This window comes from Saccopteryx leptura, chromosome 2 (genome assembly GCF_036850995.1).
Source record: "Saccopteryx leptura isolate mSacLep1 chromosome 2, mSacLep1_pri_phased_curated, whole genome shotgun sequence".
Lineage (NCBI taxonomy): Eukaryota > Metazoa > Chordata > Mammalia > Chiroptera > Emballonuridae > Saccopteryx > Saccopteryx leptura.
The window spans coordinates 33973499-33990388 of NC_089504.1; the positions used below are offsets into that span (position 1 = coordinate 33973499).

At 48.6% G+C, this 16890-nt stretch overlaps 1 protein-coding gene across 1 annotated transcript in view; it reads left to right on the top strand.

The window, feature by feature from the left end:
- The first annotated feature begins 269 nt into the window (after window positions 1-269).
- The window catches only part of GABBR2 (gamma-aminobutyric acid type B receptor subunit 2), a 383643-nt gene continuing 367022 nt past the window's right edge, over window positions 270-16890 (top strand). The window contains exon 1 of the mRNA XM_066367578.1: window positions 270-1091. Within this exon, the coding sequence (XP_066223675.1) occupies window positions 765-1091 (327 nt within the window). The 5' untranslated portion in view covers window positions 270-764. The remainder of the gene's footprint in view (window positions 1092-16890) is intronic.

A 16890-nucleotide genomic window follows, 5' to 3' on the forward strand; every position in this document is an offset into this window, starting at 1 on the left:
CTGTAAGTGCCTCTAGACGCCTCCGTGGCGCACTCGCCGCTCAGACCTGCCTAGCCAGACCTCCGAGAAGCAGTCCCAAACCACCGCGCAGGTGCTGCAGGAAGCGCTCGGGAAAGCGGCGGCAGCCAGTCCTCTTTCCCGGATTTCTATCCTCGGGCATTTCGAGTCCCGGCGGACAGCGGCAGCCCGCGCAGCGGAAGGTTGCGGACGCGTGTGTGCGTGTGCTGGAAAGGCAGCCCTGCCCGTGGCCGCCGCAGCGCCAGCGCCTCCCCCTCCCCCGGCGCGCACGGCCCGTCCCCGTCCCCGGAGGCGGCCCCGAGCCGCCTCTGAGCAGTCTTGCCTTCGCCTCCCGCGTTTCCTGCCGCCCGCCCTCCCCCGGCCGGGCTCCAGGACCTGCGGCCGAGCAGCTCCCGGCGGGAGAACGGTTCAGAGCGCGCACGGGGGCGGGCGGAGGCGGCCGGGTTCGGGGCTGCCGTGCGGTAGAGAGGCGCGCGCGGAGACGCCGGCCCCCCTCACCGCATTTGCTCGCTCGCTCCCCGCCTCCCGCACTCCGCTCGCTCCCACCCCTTCCCAGCGTGATTGATCCGTCACGGGCGCCGCTGCTACCGCCGCGGCCGTTCTGAACCAAGCCAGAGCCCGAGCCGGGGCCGGCGCCGGGGCCGGCGCCATTGCGCGGGCGCCGCGGGGAGAGCTTGGCGCGGGGCGGCGGGCTGGTCCAGGCCATGCGGGCCGAGTGAGCCGGCGCCCGCAGCCCGCGGCGCGGCATGGCTTCCCCGCGGAGCTTCGGGCAGCCCGGGCCACCGCCGCCGCCGCCGCCGCCGCCGCCGCCTGCGCGCCTGCTGCTGCTCCTGCTGCTGCCGCTGCTGCTGCCGCTGGCGCCCGGGGCCTGGGGCTGGGCGCGAGGCGCCCCCCGGCCGCCGCCCAGCAGCCCGCCGCTTTCGATCATGGGCCTCATGCCGCTCACCAAGGAGGTGGCCAAGGGCAGCATCGGGCGCGGAGTACTTCCCGCGGTGGAACTAGCCATCGAGCAGATCCGAAACGAGTCGCTCCTGCGCCCCTACTTCCTCGACCTGCGGCTCTATGACACCGAGGTGAGTGTCCGGCCACCCGCGCTGTCGGGGCTATGGTGGGCAATGGGCTACGTAGTACTGGACAGAGACAAGCTTCGGTCCTTGGGCAGAGCCCTGATTGACCCGTCGATGCCTGCCGAGAGAGCACCGCGAGCTGGTGCTCAGTGCTCACCCATGGGGTCCCACCAGGCTTGGCTGGCACAGCTGCTACCAAGATTTACTGAACATCTCATTCCTCTGGGACTGTATTTGTGTGTATGTGAGATATAGGATAAAAGACTAGGGTCTCCTTTAACCAGAGGAGTGGAGAAGGTGGGAACTGGACCACCCAAAAGGCCTGCAGTGGTTGCCCCTGCTCAGGTCCCGTTGGTGGGGAACAGGCGCATTGACTGCATACTGGGTTAGCTGGCGCTGAAAAGGCCATGGGCCTGCTCGCGGGCCCCCCTGGAGCGCCAAGCCGCGCTCTGAGGTCCAGAGAGCTCCAGGACCCGAGGGGCCAGCGCGCGCAGCAGGGCTGGGCGTATGGTGCGCGCTAGCCGCTCTGGGTCCGCACCGCGCGAGCAGGTGTGGGACCGCCGGCTTTGCAGCTCTGCTGCCTGGATGTGGCCGGCGCTGCCTGTGGCCAGAGCAATTTTATGAAGAGACCCCGTCGGGTTAGTTGCCGTAAGAGAGCCCTGAGCAGGTCTCGCCCCTGATGTGCAGGGGTATCCAGCTGCGCTGCTGCTGTTGGCTCTGGGGCTGCAGGCGCAGTTTCTCCGGGCGCAGACTTGAAGCACGGACTTGGACCGCAGCAGCGGTCTTGCCCTCCCGGCCTCCTCCCACGAGGGGAGCCGAAGATCCGAGAGCTTTCTGTCTCAAGCCTCACATCCTCGGTTTGTGTTCTGGCTGAAGCCCTAGAGCGGACCTTAACCGTAGGTCGGAATGTGAGGTGCGCAGAAGGGGCTTGGAGAAGCGATCGCCCGCTGCATGAGATGGTGTGCGAGGTTTTTTGGACTAAGGAAGCCCCTAAGCTCTGGCCGCGGAGTCTGAGACACGGCCTGAAGGGGGCAGTGATTTCCTGTGCAGTACGCTCGGTTGGCGCCGCTTCCACCACGCCAAGCCTGGCCGAGGCGCTGGGCTTGACCCTGGCTTCTACGGGGCTCTCCGTGCGCTTAAGCTAGAGCCCAAGTGCAGACCCTGTTGGAGAGGAGGGCTCGCCCTGCAGTGCAGACCGTGAAGCCTGGGTTCTGCTTCCTTCTCTGGCCCTTTTTTGGTCCCTGGAGAAAGAGCAGAAATCTGGATTGCATCTTATTCCCCGCCATCCCCCCTTCACGGATGAACCAGCTTGTTCTGCGCTGTAACTAAAAGGTGAAGGAACGGGTGACAGTTGGCGGAGCGCGAAGGCTGCTGCAAGTGAGAGGCTTCCTCTGCCTCGGGAGGATGGAAGCCGAGGGGCTGTGCAGAGCTAACCTGCGCGTGGAATCCTTTTTGAATGACATTCTCATCGCCCTCATCTTTGTCTGAACACTTCAAGTTCTCTGGGGTACTTGCCCCGCACATGTAAATGGGGAGAGATGCAATTACACGTCTTCTCTGCACTGTTTCTCTGTTGCTTCCATACATCCTCTTTTGGAATGGACACTGGAGAGCCAGTTCTTTGGAGACAAAAACGTTTGTAGGCAGGGCAGCCCTGCTTGCATCATCACCAAATATTGTCAGCTGCATAATGTTTTCATCATCAGTTTATCTTTTCAGAAGGCTTCCCTGAAAGAGATTTTGTATTAGCTTGTTTTGTATTAGCTTTTTGTTTTGCATTAGCTTGCTTGGTTTCGGGGTGTGGGTCGAAGCTTTTAATTTTATTTCTCAAGCGTCTTGATGACTTTCTGAGTGAGAGGGCCCAGAGTCAAGAGGATGAAGCAGTCAGAAGGCTCTTCAATTCGTGGAACTATGTAGGAAGCATTGGGAAGGAAGACAGAGGGTAACATCAGCCTCATGCAAGCAGAAGGCATTTCCAGCCCTGTGAAGGGGCACAGAGCATAGGCTTCAGGGTGGGTTGGACCTGGGTTCTAGTGAGAAACAGGTTAACTTCCTCTGGCTAACCTTGAGAGAGGTATTTAATCTCTCTAAGCCTAGACTTCCACATAGGAAAAAGTGGGATCATTGTATGTACTCTGCAGGGTAGTGATATGACGCTTAAGGGAGGTAACAGCCAGAGTGGAAAATGCCTTGAGCTGGCTGGCTCAGCGGCCGGTTCCCTGTCTGGCATGCTGTAAGCACTAAATAAATGTTTCTTGTCTCCCTTCCTTCATTTTTCTCTGGCATGGATTCACAAATAAGATGTTAGATTTTAGGTATGATAAAATGGTCACAACTAAAAGATTAAATCTGTTTGTTTTTCTTGCTTTTGAAATCTCATGAAATGTCAGTGGTTATCACCAGAAAAAAAGAATTCTGGCTTATAATCAAATAATTTTGTTATCTCCTGCCATGAGGTGTCACATTTGGAAGAAGGCCCAGGTGATATAACACCTAATATTTTTTCAAGTCTCCCATCTTTAGCATAGGAACACTTTCTCTCTGAGCTGAAGTAAAAGAAGGATCAGTCTGGTAATTGCAGCAAAATCTACAGAGATTGTGTGTACTCCCTAATCACTTGCTGGCTGTGTCACTGGTCTGTAGACTTGAACATGTGATGGATGTGGTGAACTGATTTTGGCTAGTTTTGCTAACATTTGCTGTCAGTGGCCAGAGACTGTAAGCAGACAGGATGGACCTTTGTCCACACAGCCTTCAAAGAGATGGAGATTTAGCAAGGAACAGATTAATCTCATCATTGGGCAGCTTGTCTCGATGAAAGGGTCTCCTGCATGCTTTTTATCCACGGTTGACCCTCTCCTATAATTAGAATAGTAACAGACTTTTAAAGCCTCATTCAGTGACATGTGTTTGTAAAAATGAAACATCCCAACAGAACATCTATCTGCTTGTCAGGATCTCTTTTTTCTGGTGTACCTCAAATCACTTTAGCAAATACTTCTTTGTGAATTGCAAGGAAGATTTGAATATATAAAAACATAAGCAAGAAGCCGGAAAATACAGGTGAAAGGAAGAAGCATCAGAAGCCCCATGGAAGCATGGGAATTACTGTACCAGGAACCTGGGCTAAGGTGCTTATTGGATTTTTGGGTATTAAATTTTAACTCTGAGCATCCTGGCAGTCAAGGTAAAAAAGTAAATATGGTGTGTTACATTTATTACATATTTGATTAAAAGAGTATGAGAGACAATGTCTTTATAAAAAAAACAACGTTTGGCAGAAGATTCACAAATGTTCTTCATGTGGTTGTTCTTATTGTTTGGTAGCCACATTAATAAAATAAATAGTAATCAAGAAATGAGTTGTTTTTTTTTTAAATGTTGACATTTCTGATTTGATTAATGTTCATTTTAGAAAATGGAAATTTTGGCTTTGGCTAGTGGCTCAGGGGATAGAGTGCTGGCCCGGCGTATGGACATCCCGGGTTGGATCAGGGCACACAAGAGAAGCAAACATTTGCTTCTCTTCCCTGCCTCTTCCCCTACCACATCCAGTGGCCCACTCGGTTCAAGTGTGGCCCCGGGTGCTAAGGATGGCTCATTGGTCCCAGCCTCAGACTCGGGTGATAAAAATAGCTCAGTACTTGAGCATTGGCCCCAGATGGGTTTGCTGGGTGGTTCCTGGTTAGTCAGGACTCATGTGAGAGTCTGCCTCACTATCTCCCCTCCTTTCACTTAAAAAAAAGAAAGAAAAAAGAAAAATAAGAAAATGGAAAATTATAGCAAAGCATGAAGAAAATAGTAATTTCCTGTACTTCACCTACATGAAGATAATTACATCTAATAATTAGCATTATTTCCTTCCAGTTGCTGGTGTTTATTATTTTATGTACTATGTCCTTTTGTATTTTGTTTCATTCAGCTAACGTTATATCATAGGTGTTTCTTCATGTCCTCAAATCCTCTTTGCAAAAATGATTTTTAGTGGCTGTATATTATTCTATCCTATGGGTGCACAAGTATTAAATCATTCTCTTCTTGTTGGATATATGTATTTCCACTTGTTACTGTTTTAAATAGTTCTGTAATAAACTTAGGAAAAAAGTTCAGGGACCGAAGGAGTACATTTCAGGTGTGCACTTCTCAGGAAGCCTACCCTGATGCAGGAATCCAGCTTAGAAAACCCAGAGAAAGCCTAGTGATGGGTGAGCATGTCCTCTTCTTGAGTGGCTTTGCCAGCGATCTGTCCTCTCATTCCTGGTGCTTTAGAAAGGACCCTAACAACAGCTGATTGAGGCCAAGCTTTTCAAGGAGGTCTGTGTACAGCTCAGCAGGCATTAATTGAATACCTACTGCAGTTGCTGGTGCTGCAGAAAGGAGTAAAACCCAGCCCTGGGCTTGCGGGAGGAGCTGGTGCATAAAGGAGAACACAGCAAGCACATATTTGTCATTCTCAATGCAAGATAGTGATTGTGGCGATGACTGCACATCTTTGAATATACTAAAAACCATAGAATCATATACTTTAAAAGAATGAATATTCTGGCAGATAAATTGTAGTTCAATAGAGCTTTTGTTAGAAATAACAACATAGATCAGGTTTACATCTTATAACCTCACTGCCCAATCATGGTACCTGGTCCTGAGTAGGCGTATTATTGAGGACTCATGTTGGAAGTGACAGAAACTAACTTTTTTTTTCCCTCATATGAGAAGCAGGAAGGCAGAAAGACAGACTCCCACATCCACCAGGATCCACCTGGCAAGCCCCCTATGGGGCGATGCTCTGCCCATCTGGGGCCGTTGCTTCATTGTTCGATAATTGAGCTGTTTTAGTGCTTGAGGGAAGGCCATGGAGTCATGCTCAGTGCTCGGAGCCAACTTGCTCCAACTGAGCCATGGCTGTGGGAGGGGAAGTGAGAGAGAAGGGGAAAGGAGAAAGGTGGAGAAGCAGAAGTTTGCTTCTCCTGTATACCCTGACCAGAAATCAAACCTGGGACATTCACATGCTGGGCCAAACTCTACCACTGAGCCAACAGGCCAGGGCCAGAAACCAACTTTGATTGGCTCAGAAGACTGAAAATCCTGGAGTATACAGTGTTCAGGCATGGCTGAATCCAGAGACTCAAAGGCTATCTTAAAAAAATCTTTCTCTGTGTCTTAGCTCTGATTTCCTCAGTGGCTTTACTCTCGGACAGGCTCTCCCTAGGGTGCAGTTGGCCCCCAGCAGCTGCAGGTTTACATGTTCCCAGTTTAGAAACTCCAGTAAAAGGAGTTGCTCTCCCAACTGTTTCAGCAAGACTCCCAAGATCAGCTCTCATTGGCTTGAATTGGGTTATATGTCCATCCCTGAACCAATCACATGACACTGATGGGCCTGGGATATCTCCCAGCCTTTTATGGAGGTAAAACTGGCAGTTAACAATAAACATATTTAGGTATTAGATAATACAGTCCAGAGATATAGGCATAAGCTTTAACTGAATGTTTCAATTACTTTGGTTGTCATGTGGCTTATAGTCAAAGATTAAGAAATTATTTTAGTCACTTAGAGTCAAAGATTATTAAGTATGGTAGTTGTGTCCTAGAGGCCTGCCTGTAAAGCAAGTTCTAGGAAAAATGTTTAAAAGTACGCTTTGCTTGAGACAATAGAAAAATATAACTAGTTTAAGCACAAAACAATAATAGCTTAAACTAGTGATTTTCAACTGGTGTGCCACCGGCAGGCACACTGTTGTGCCACAAGAATTTTTAAAATATGCAATACCTGACTTTTTAATCAGAGGCACCAACCTTTTATCCCTTAGATTGTCAAAGAAAAATGACTAGTCAACACAACAATAGCCATTTGGAGTGAATGAATAAGAATTAAACTCATTTTCTGTCAGTTCAGCAAAAAATATATTTTTTGGTGTGTCGCTGAATTTTAGTAATGAGTTTATGTGTGCCATGAGATGAAAAGGGTTGAAAATCAATGACTTAAACAATAACAATAAGTCACAAGACATTTAATTTCTTCCTTTTGTTTTAAAGATAGCATCGCTAATGCACAATCATGAAATATCTTGCAGAATCTTGATTTTTCAACCCACTTAGATCTCCCAACCACAGTGACAAAGGCACCAGACAGCAATAGGAACTGAATTAATCAGACTAAGGAAAACCACTGAAGCTTGCACCAATCAGCTTTGCACATGACCCCTTAACCCCTAACCCTCAATCTTTGCCTTTAGGAACCTTGAATAAAAACAACTGAGGAGTTCAGAGTTTGAACATTAGCTTGCTGCTCTCCTGGCTTGGTGCCCTGCCAACATACTGCAAAACTCAGTGTTCAGTGTTTGGCTCTGCTTTGTGTCAGGTGGGCAGACCCTCTTCGTTTTGGTAACAGAGGGAGACAGAGACGAGGTCAGCCCCACCCAATTACATGCATACAAAGTGGAAAGGAGGTGATTTCTCGAAGCATATCTGTGGCTGTTCAAGGGGTGTGGACGCCGGGTGGGTCTGATCACAGATATCTATGAAGGAAGGCAGTTGGGAAATGCTAAACTCAAGAATGAAACAATAGATGCCAGGGGCATAAAGAGAGAGAGAAGATCATATCTAGGTCAAGAGCCTCCTGGGTGAGAAGTGGGGGCCTGGAAGGTGAAAGTAGTGTTGACACAGAGAGATGGGGGCTCAGGGAAATGGAGGTTGGATCTCAGGAAGGATCTCCAAGATCACAGGCTAGAGGTGACAAGTGTGAGGTGTGTGGGGAGTACTGGCTTGGTTATGCTCTTAGCTGAGTGCAGAGTTTATGGAGGGAAAGGTAGGCTCACGGTGGGTGTGGAAGGCCCTCAATGCCACGTCAAGAAGGTTGGACTTTATTCTGGACCTGTGAGGAGTCATGGGAGGTTTTTGAACATGAATGTGACATGATCAGGGCTAAGGGGGCATCTGGCAGGCAGGCTAGTCGCTGCAGTCAGTGTACTTGTAGGGTAATGAGGACAGACCTTCCTGGGCACAGAATGTCCAACTCCCACCCCAGAACCTTCAGTTCCCCTAGCTCCTAGTGCCTGTTGCATGAGCTCCTTGTATCTGCTGGGTACCACTTACCTGCTTGGTGACATTGGGCAAGCCACTTTGCCTCCCTTTCTTTCTGTATGAAATGGATCTAATCTACAAACTGCCTTATAAGGTAGATGGGGTACAAATGAGACCATCCAAGTAAATCATCAAATCAATGCCTGGGACACTGTAAGTGCTTGGTGAACATTCACTGCTATATTGCCACCATCGTTGTTGTTTCTGTACTCTATGGGGTTAATTATGCTGACCTCACAGGGATGCAATAAGGAATAAATATAACGGATGTAGAGTTTCAAAACATCGTGTGAATGTAATGCAGCGCTCTCTGTGATCTTGTTTTCCAACGCTGGTTGCTGAGAGGGGTGCCGGAGGAAGAGGATTTGGGCATGAGATCTTTATTAGTGTGACCTCCCAGCACATCTTCCCCTCTGCTGTGTGGCACAGCCAGGTCTGGCTCCTTCCCTTACTGGACTGGAGCTCTGTGAGGGCAGGGCCAGCCTGGTTCCCTGGTGTCTTACATGGAATGGGCATCAGGGAATGTTTGCTAAACTGAACTATAAATGAATAAATTAGAATCTGCTTTCCGAATTAGCATCCCATAAAATGAATGTTGTTTTTCAACTCTCTTCCACAGCATCTTTGCCCCCCTGCCCCCATCACCACAGGACTTAGGTGACCCCATATGTCACAGCTCACTTGACTGCCAGCTGTAGTTGCCTTCTGCATAGTCCCACCAGCACCAACCCCTGAGCTTCCCGAGTATGAGGGAAAGGGCCTTGGCTGTGCTGGCCCCTCACCAGCTATCTCTCAGACACCCGTGAGGATGGCGAGCGGAACTAACACACTAAGGCCTGTTTAGCACTTGTCACTGGGCTAAGAGCTCTGGATTTCTAACTTTATCTTTAAAGGGGTCTTCGTGTGTTTGGCCTACTCCCCTGTGGGCCCAGAATACCATCAGCTTCCATGAGCAAGCTGGAAGTGGAAGATGGCAGTGCAAATACAGGTGCTAAACAAATCATATACAGGATTTATGTCTTTTGTTAGTCAGGGTGGACTAGGCTATGCTGCGTTAACAAACAAATCCTGAAATCTCTGCTGCTTAACACAGTAAAATTTATATACGTGTTGCTCACCCAAAGTCAGTGTGTGTCAGAGGCCCTCCTGAGTGGCTTGCCTCCTCCAGGTGGGAACACTGGGAACCAGGCTTTTCTGTGTGGGACTCTCCCCCCGGTGGCTTCAAGAAGACACGAGGGTATGGAGGAATCCATGGGGAAGGAACACAGGATTTATAACCATCCTTTCTTGGCAGCAACACATATTACTTCTACACATACTTGGTTGACCAGAAATAGTCACTGGTCAACCTAACCTCAGAGGAGCCTGGGATATGTAGAAGAGCGTGCGGATGCCGTGGACACTTGTCATTCTGGTTGCTTCCGGAGTAGGTGTCAAGATGGATTTAGAGGTACAAGAGTTCTTGGGGGTAATTCTTGTGAAAGAGGAGGTAGGGTAACCCTCAGGCCAAAATGCAGTTACAGTACTTGTAAAAGGAGAGGGAGAAGGAAGGAGAATGGGGTGGGAAGAGTCTCAGCCTGGGGTGCAGCTCTCAGGAAGCTGCAGCCATCCCAGTGGGGTGCACTGGAGCAAAGGTTGCCCATTAGAGGGTTCCCATATTGGACCAAGAGAGCTAGGCTCTAGAATCCTTGCCTAATTCCATCATTGGCTGTGCACTGCCTGGGGAGATTGTGTCCTTAGCTTTATTAAATGCTGCCACAGATCTCCAAGCTACAGCTGAAGGCTGTTCGCTGACTGCACTCCTCTTATAGGTTCTCTCTTCAAAGATCTGAGTGGCCCATCCGAATGGCTGTCACAGATACTACCTGTTTCTGCTCAGACACCTTAATGCTTCACGCTCTGATTGAAAGTACTTTCTGTCAGGCCTTGTTCTAGGTTCTGGATGGATGACACACAGACCCTGTCCTTGAGGAGCTCACTGTAAAAACAGGTGACCAAGACAGAAACCATTAAACATAGTATGCTACATCCATGGAAGGGCAGCAGAGCATGCTGGGAATCATCTCCCTTATGGAGGAGACTGCTTGCTTATTCCCCAGGTTGTTAGGGAATGAAATGTAAGTGACTTTTTATCACTTAGTTTCTGGTTATTTTGGTTCTAAAGGTGGGAAAATTAAATGGCGTAGTTTGCCCAATAAGCATCTGCATTCATCTGCTCCTTTATTTTATTCTTATCCTGTCTGCTTATGTAACGATGTGCAACGAGACTGGTGAGATGCCTTCCTCTGTGTACCTTTCTAGGAACTAGCAGGTGTGCCAGGCTGAAGCCATGGGGGTGTGAGCCCCATACGGAGTCGTTGGTCTGGGGTCTGGTTAGTTGCTGAGACCACAGGGAATTTTTTGCTCCTCTCTGTGAATCACAGCATGAATTGAGGTTATCTGCTCCATTGTAAGCAGGGAAAGGGCAGGCATTGGGTGTGTCTGGCTCCCTTGTAGCCCCTCAGGCACTACTATCTCAGGGCCAAGCACAGAGCAGGAGCTCAATAAATATTTATTGAACAAACAAATAGATCTAAAAGCCTGGAAGTTAGCTCTTCGGTTCTAAGAGGATTAATGGGCATAGTCTTAACAAATTGAGGAAATGCCTTGTATGCCACGGCACGTGGGCTGAGCTTCCAGCTGTCTCTTTATTTGTTCTTTGGTGCTTTCACGGCACTGTAGTTGTGGACTGTGAAGGGGAGTGGGTACAGGTTGGATGTTCCAATAGAAGATAGTGTCTAAAGCTCATCTGAGTCTCCTCTTCCCTGGAAAACATACACAGCATCCTCCAAGATGCATGAAAACCTAAGAAAGAAATACGTTTCAGCATCTGAGAACTATTATGGTTTTAGGAGATCAGTTTATTGGAAAACATTCTAACCCAGGAGTCGGGAACCTTTATGGCTGAGAGAGCCATGAACACCACCACATATTTTAAAATGTAATTCCGTGAGAGCCATACAACTACCTGTGTACCTTACGCATTATCCAATAAAAATTTGGTGTTGTCCCGGAGGACAGCTGTGATTGGCTCCAGCCACCCGCAACCATGAACACAAGCAGTAGGAAATGAATGGATTGTAATACATGAGAATGTTTTATATTTTTAATGTTATTATTTTTTTTTATTAAAGATTTGTCTGTGAGCCAAATGTAGCCATCAAAAGAGCCACATCTGGCTTGTGAGCCATAGATTCCCGACCCCTGCTCTAACCAGTAGTTAGTGGACATAGGAATCCGCTTCTGATATCCCACTTCCACCTCCAGGGAATGTGAGAGCCAGCAGAGGCTGGTCTGGGCTTAGGTCCTAGTAGAAATTATAGGAATAAAGCCAAGTCATGAGCTGTGGTGAGCCAAGCAATCTAGTGACAGGTCTGGGTATAGTGAATAAAGAGGGACCTTGGGATCCCATGAACAGCAAGATTCATTCCAGCTCCCTGCTTCAGGGCTGGGATTGTCTACTCTTTACCCTTCTGTGGTCAGGACTGACTTAGGAACTGCTTAAGCTCATCCTGGAAGTGACCATCTTGCTGATCTGGTTTTAGTTTGGACTCCAAATCGGATAGATTACCAAGTTTATTAGAATCTTGTACAAAGTAAGAATAAATTGGTTTTGAGTTGGAGTTTGGAGTCTGAGACTTCTTGCTTGAGTAAAAGGCAACGTTGTGATACCTTTCTGGGGCTGACTGGGGTATTCTTTTGCCAGTTTTCTACTTTTTCAGTTTATTTTTTTAACGGTCTCCATTGCTGGAAGGATAAAATGTCATTGTCATCTAGAAAATTAGTGGTAGATCCAAAGTACTGAGTAAATGGATTCATCTGTCTTCATCAGTGCCCACGTTCCACAGCTGCTGGCTGGAGCAGACCCCTTCTCCTGCCATTTGGCAAGGACATCATCAGTCACCATTCTGATAAAATCTAGCCAAGGAAGGACTTTGTGGAGTGATACATTATTGCTGCTCTCATGGCGCAGGGTCAGGAGGTGGAAGAGAGAAGATGATTTTCGTACCTCTTGATTTTGTTCAAAGGCCACTGATTTTGAAAGCAACAGCTGTCCTTGTAATACTCACCATATTATCTAAATCACTTTGTTTCTAGGACTGCCCATTCACTGAAGTTTTAAAGAATGACCAGAATCGTTTCAATGATTCTGGCAGACGAGACTTGGAAGTGCACTCCAGGACGTAAGACCAGAGACATGCGAACGCTCTCACCCAGCCAGGTCAGAGTGAGTTCACTTTGACCGAAGGAGAGTTGGCTCTCTCATTACTCCACAAGCATTCTCTGGGGCCTAACTGACCCTTCCCTGCTCCTTGCTGGCCTCTGGGAGTTCTAGAAAAGAAAACGTTGGAAAGCCCTTGGAGAACTTGTTATAAACAAAGGAAAGGGGGAACAGAAACATTTACGGTACTTGCAAATGTTTAGGAGAAGGAAAATAGAATATAACAATAACAACAAATTACCTTTATCCTGTGCTTGGCATATGTCCTGTCTTTATGTCAAGTGCTTTGATTGGTCACTTTTTAAAATCTCACAACAGTCTGATGGGGTAGGTGTGCATTTTACATTGTTGTCTGCATTTTACAGTTGAGGCTTAGAGAGGTTAAGTAACTTATTTAACATCACAACCAACCAAGTAGTGAGCTGAGAGTTTTAACTGGATGTCAGACTTTGATCTCAGCAGCTCAAGCACTGAGTGAAACAGCATCTTCATATAGTATCTTGCTCTCATGAAAGCAAGTGGCACGTTTTGTCAGTAGCTGATGCTTAAAAAAAAATTTTTTTTTTTGGTGAATTTCACTTAACTGCTTGCCTCTTCCTTGAATTCAGCCTCATCTTCACCCATTTCCCTGTCCGCCCCCGCAGTCACACACAGCCAGCGCTGTGCTCTCTAGTCACTTTGGGTGTGTCTGTCTGCACACCTGGCTCCCACAGATCCGCTCCCCTTGTCCCTGCAGAAGTCGGCCTCCCACCGCGTTGCCTCGGAGTGTTTGTCTTTGTGTCTGTGTGTGTCTCTCCTGTGTGACTGGATCGTCTTGAGGGCAGCACGGTGCTTTCTTTATACATGTAGCTTCTACTTTTAAGCACCTACTTGGTGCCAGGCTGGGGCTGGTTAGGGGGCACGTAGAGAGCTGTGCTCTCAGAGGCACATGGGGAGGCCACTTGGGATCGTAATCATGTAGCGTGAGAAGCGTGATGGCGCCGCCTGGGGCAGGTGCAGGGACTGTCCCTCAGGTGCAGAGGACAGTTAGGAACCCTGACCCAGCACTCTGGTTAGGTGGCTTCCCTTTCCAGTACCCTGTAGGGATGCACTGTTTTCTGTGAATGGGAACAAAACTGGTCCCGGCGGCCTTGGAAGCCCTGCAGAGTCTGCCCTGCCCCCTCCCAGCTCTAGTTCTCAGTACTCTTCTCTCTCCCGTTGGACTCAGACACCTGGTCCTTTTAGTTTCTTGGGTGAGTGTGCTCCCCCACACCTGCACAGGGCCTTTGCACAAGCTGTTCCAGCTGTCTGGAATGCTTTTGCCACTTCACTCCATCTTTAGATACCGGCTCAAGTGTACTTTCTCTAACCTCCCATGAACCTTTCCTTTCTGGTGCTTAACACAATTCAATTTTACATTGTTTGATTGTTTGGTCAGTGGTGGCGTTCTCCTACTCCCAGGGGACTGTGAACTCGGTGAGTGCAAGAATAGCCTGTCTCAGCTCACCATAGTGCCCAGCACAGTTTCTGTGCTGTCCGATGCCCATGTGGTGTCAGGGGACAGCTGAGCACTGTGGGAAGAGAATCACATTTGGAATAGGTGACTTGTGTGTGCATGCTGGCACTGTGCACCCACCGAGCCTCAGTGTCCTCAGTTGTGACATGGGGATGTTCCTGTGTCAGAGGGTTATTCTGAAGGTTGAGTTAGAACATCCATGTGAAGTATTAAGCATAGGGAGGCACATCGAGTAGGCACCTTCTGATTTTTAAAAAGTTTTTATTGATTGATTGATTTTAGAGAGAGAGAGAAAGGGAGAAAGAAAAGACAGGAACACTGATCTGTTCTTGTATGTGTCCCGACCGGGGATCAAACCAGCAACCTCTGTGCTTCGGGACGACGCTCTAACCAACCGAGCTCTCTGGCCAGAGCGGCACCCACTAAATTTTGCTGTTATTTTATTATAATGTTTATGAAAATGTAAAATGCTATGTAGTTACAGAGAAACTGGATCTTATTTATGCAGGACTGGGACTGTGTGTTTGGAGCCGATGAAGAAGCGTGTGATCTGTCTGAGCCTGATCAAGTGGGTTTTCCGAGTTAAGTGGTTGTTTCTAAGCCCTGTCCGTTTCCAGAAGACTCTGAGGGGCACTGAGAGCTCAGTGGTGAGCCTCCCTGGGGCCTGGAGGCCAGGCTGTTGTCCCAGCGAAGTCCTTACAGCTCTGTGTTGTTATTGCTGGCCCTTGTCCACCACCTCAAGTGGCTCCACGCTGGGCTGGCCCACAAAGTGCACGGCACAGGGCCTGCAGGCACTTGGTAAGATTTGTGCGTGAGTGAAGGCCTGTGTCCAAGCACCTAGCACATTGGGAGTGCTTAACGAGTACTTTTTGCATGAGTGGTACTAAACACAACGTAAAAAAGAAAAAATCTGGATAAAATCAGGACTGAGCTTGTGAATGGAGCGGAGGGAGAAGACATTATCAAGCACCTGTGAGGAAAGATTGCTCCAACTGAGCACTGGGTTTCAAAGCAAGAGAGAGCCTTTCTGGTGTTCCCGTGGGATGAGAGCACATTTCGCTTCAGGCTTCAGATACATATCTTTAGCTTAGAGGGCAGGGTAGTCCAGTGGGAAGAACTCAGCACTTGACATGGGTGACTCATCTCTGATACTCAATACTGGGTGACCTTAAACTAGCCATTTACACTTTCCCCACACCTTGGCTTTATCATCTATTTATAAAATGGGAATAATAATGCCTGCTCTGCTTCTCCATGGAGTTATTATGGAGATCACTGGAGGTAGGAAAGGGAAGAGAGAGAGAGAAAGAGAAACAGAGAGAGGTGAAGGGGTGAGAGAGGAAAAGAGAAATAGATTAAAGTGAAAAGGCTTTAAAAAGTTGTAAGGAGTCTGACCAGGTGGTGGTACAATGGATAGAATGTCGGACTGGGACGTGGAGGACCCAGGTTTGAAACCCTGAGGTCGCTGGCTTGAGTGCAGGGTCATCCAACTTGAGTGTGGGGTTGCTGGCTTGAGTGTGGGATCACAGACATGACCCCATGGTCGCTGGCTTGAAGCCCAAGGTCACTGGTTTGAGCCCAAGGTCTCTGGCTTGAGCAAGGGGTCACTCGCTCTGCTATAGCCCCCCGATCAAGGCATGAATGAGAAAGCAATTAATGAACAACTAAGAAGACTAAGGAGCTGCAATGAAGAATTGATGCTTTTCATCTCTCTCCCTTCCTGTCTGTCTGTCCCTATCAGTCCCTCTTTCTGTCTCTGTCATTAAAACAACAACAACAACCACAAAGTTGTAAAGAGTTAGAGATCTAAGATATGCCTTAAGCTAAGCACAAGTAATTACGATAACTCTGGGTTGTTCACTTAGGGCTTTTGGATGTTCTCAATAACATCTTTATTAAAGACACAGAGATGTTCATGTGGGTGATTCATTCAACCTCCTAACACCAGGAGGGCCTAGCATTAGATTATAACACTATGAAAGTGGTGAGGCAGGGTGCTGAGGTTTTTATTGACTTTTGCAGGTTGTCTTACAAAAGCATCTAGAATGAGGCTAAGTTAACATGTCTTCCCCTCAGCTTTCTTTGGAAGAAAGCCTTCTGTCCCTGGCAGGTGTCAGACACAAAACCATGCGCAGCCTACCTCTCTGATAAGGGTCCCATGGCAGAAAGTTCCAGGGTGTGAGAGTTAGTGAGTGCTGTCTTCTGTGAGTAGGGATTGGGGATCCAGACCAACAGTGGGAGTCCACCCTCAAATTATGGGGGATGGGAGGATTGGGGGCTGGGACAAAGCCTGGCACACCAGCTCGAGATAGGAAGTGCCCGTGTGGGGCCTGTCCCTGGCAGCCCGGGAGTCGGTGGCTAGGATGCCCGTGTACAGAACTAATAGCACTCATATTCTGCAGAAGGAGCTTTGTCTTTTCCCAGCAGATATGAAGAATTCAGCTGAGAATTTATAATTCTGGACCAGGCAAAGTGGAGATGAGGAGTTTGGCTTGGGAGGTTTGAGAACCCTGGGTGCCCCCTGCCCCTAGCTATCACATCCTCAGAAGAATGCCCACCCAGTCCTTGGTGGCTGCTGGGATTTGAGACCATCTGACTGGTTTTGCTCTGACTGCTAGTGATCCTCTGTGAGCTGTGGCCCTGGCAGACCCTGATTTCAGCTTTGTGACTCCACAGTAGAGAAAGTACAGTGACTGCTCCTTTTTGAGCCCCTACTCTGTACCGGGCACTGTGCTGGTGCTCTCATGTGTATACATGAGAAGGCAAGGTGCAGTGGGAAAAACTTGGTCTTTTGAGCTTGAGAGGTCCAGATATACCTCTCAGCCCTCCTGGGTGACCTTGGGTGGGTCACTTCTCTTGGGGGTCTCCCTTGAGGTTTGATAGCAAACAACCAAACCTTGTTTTGAGGACTAAGAATGATTCAAGTGTATGGATCTGGTGCCCAGTGGGTGTTCAGCAGATGCCGCAGA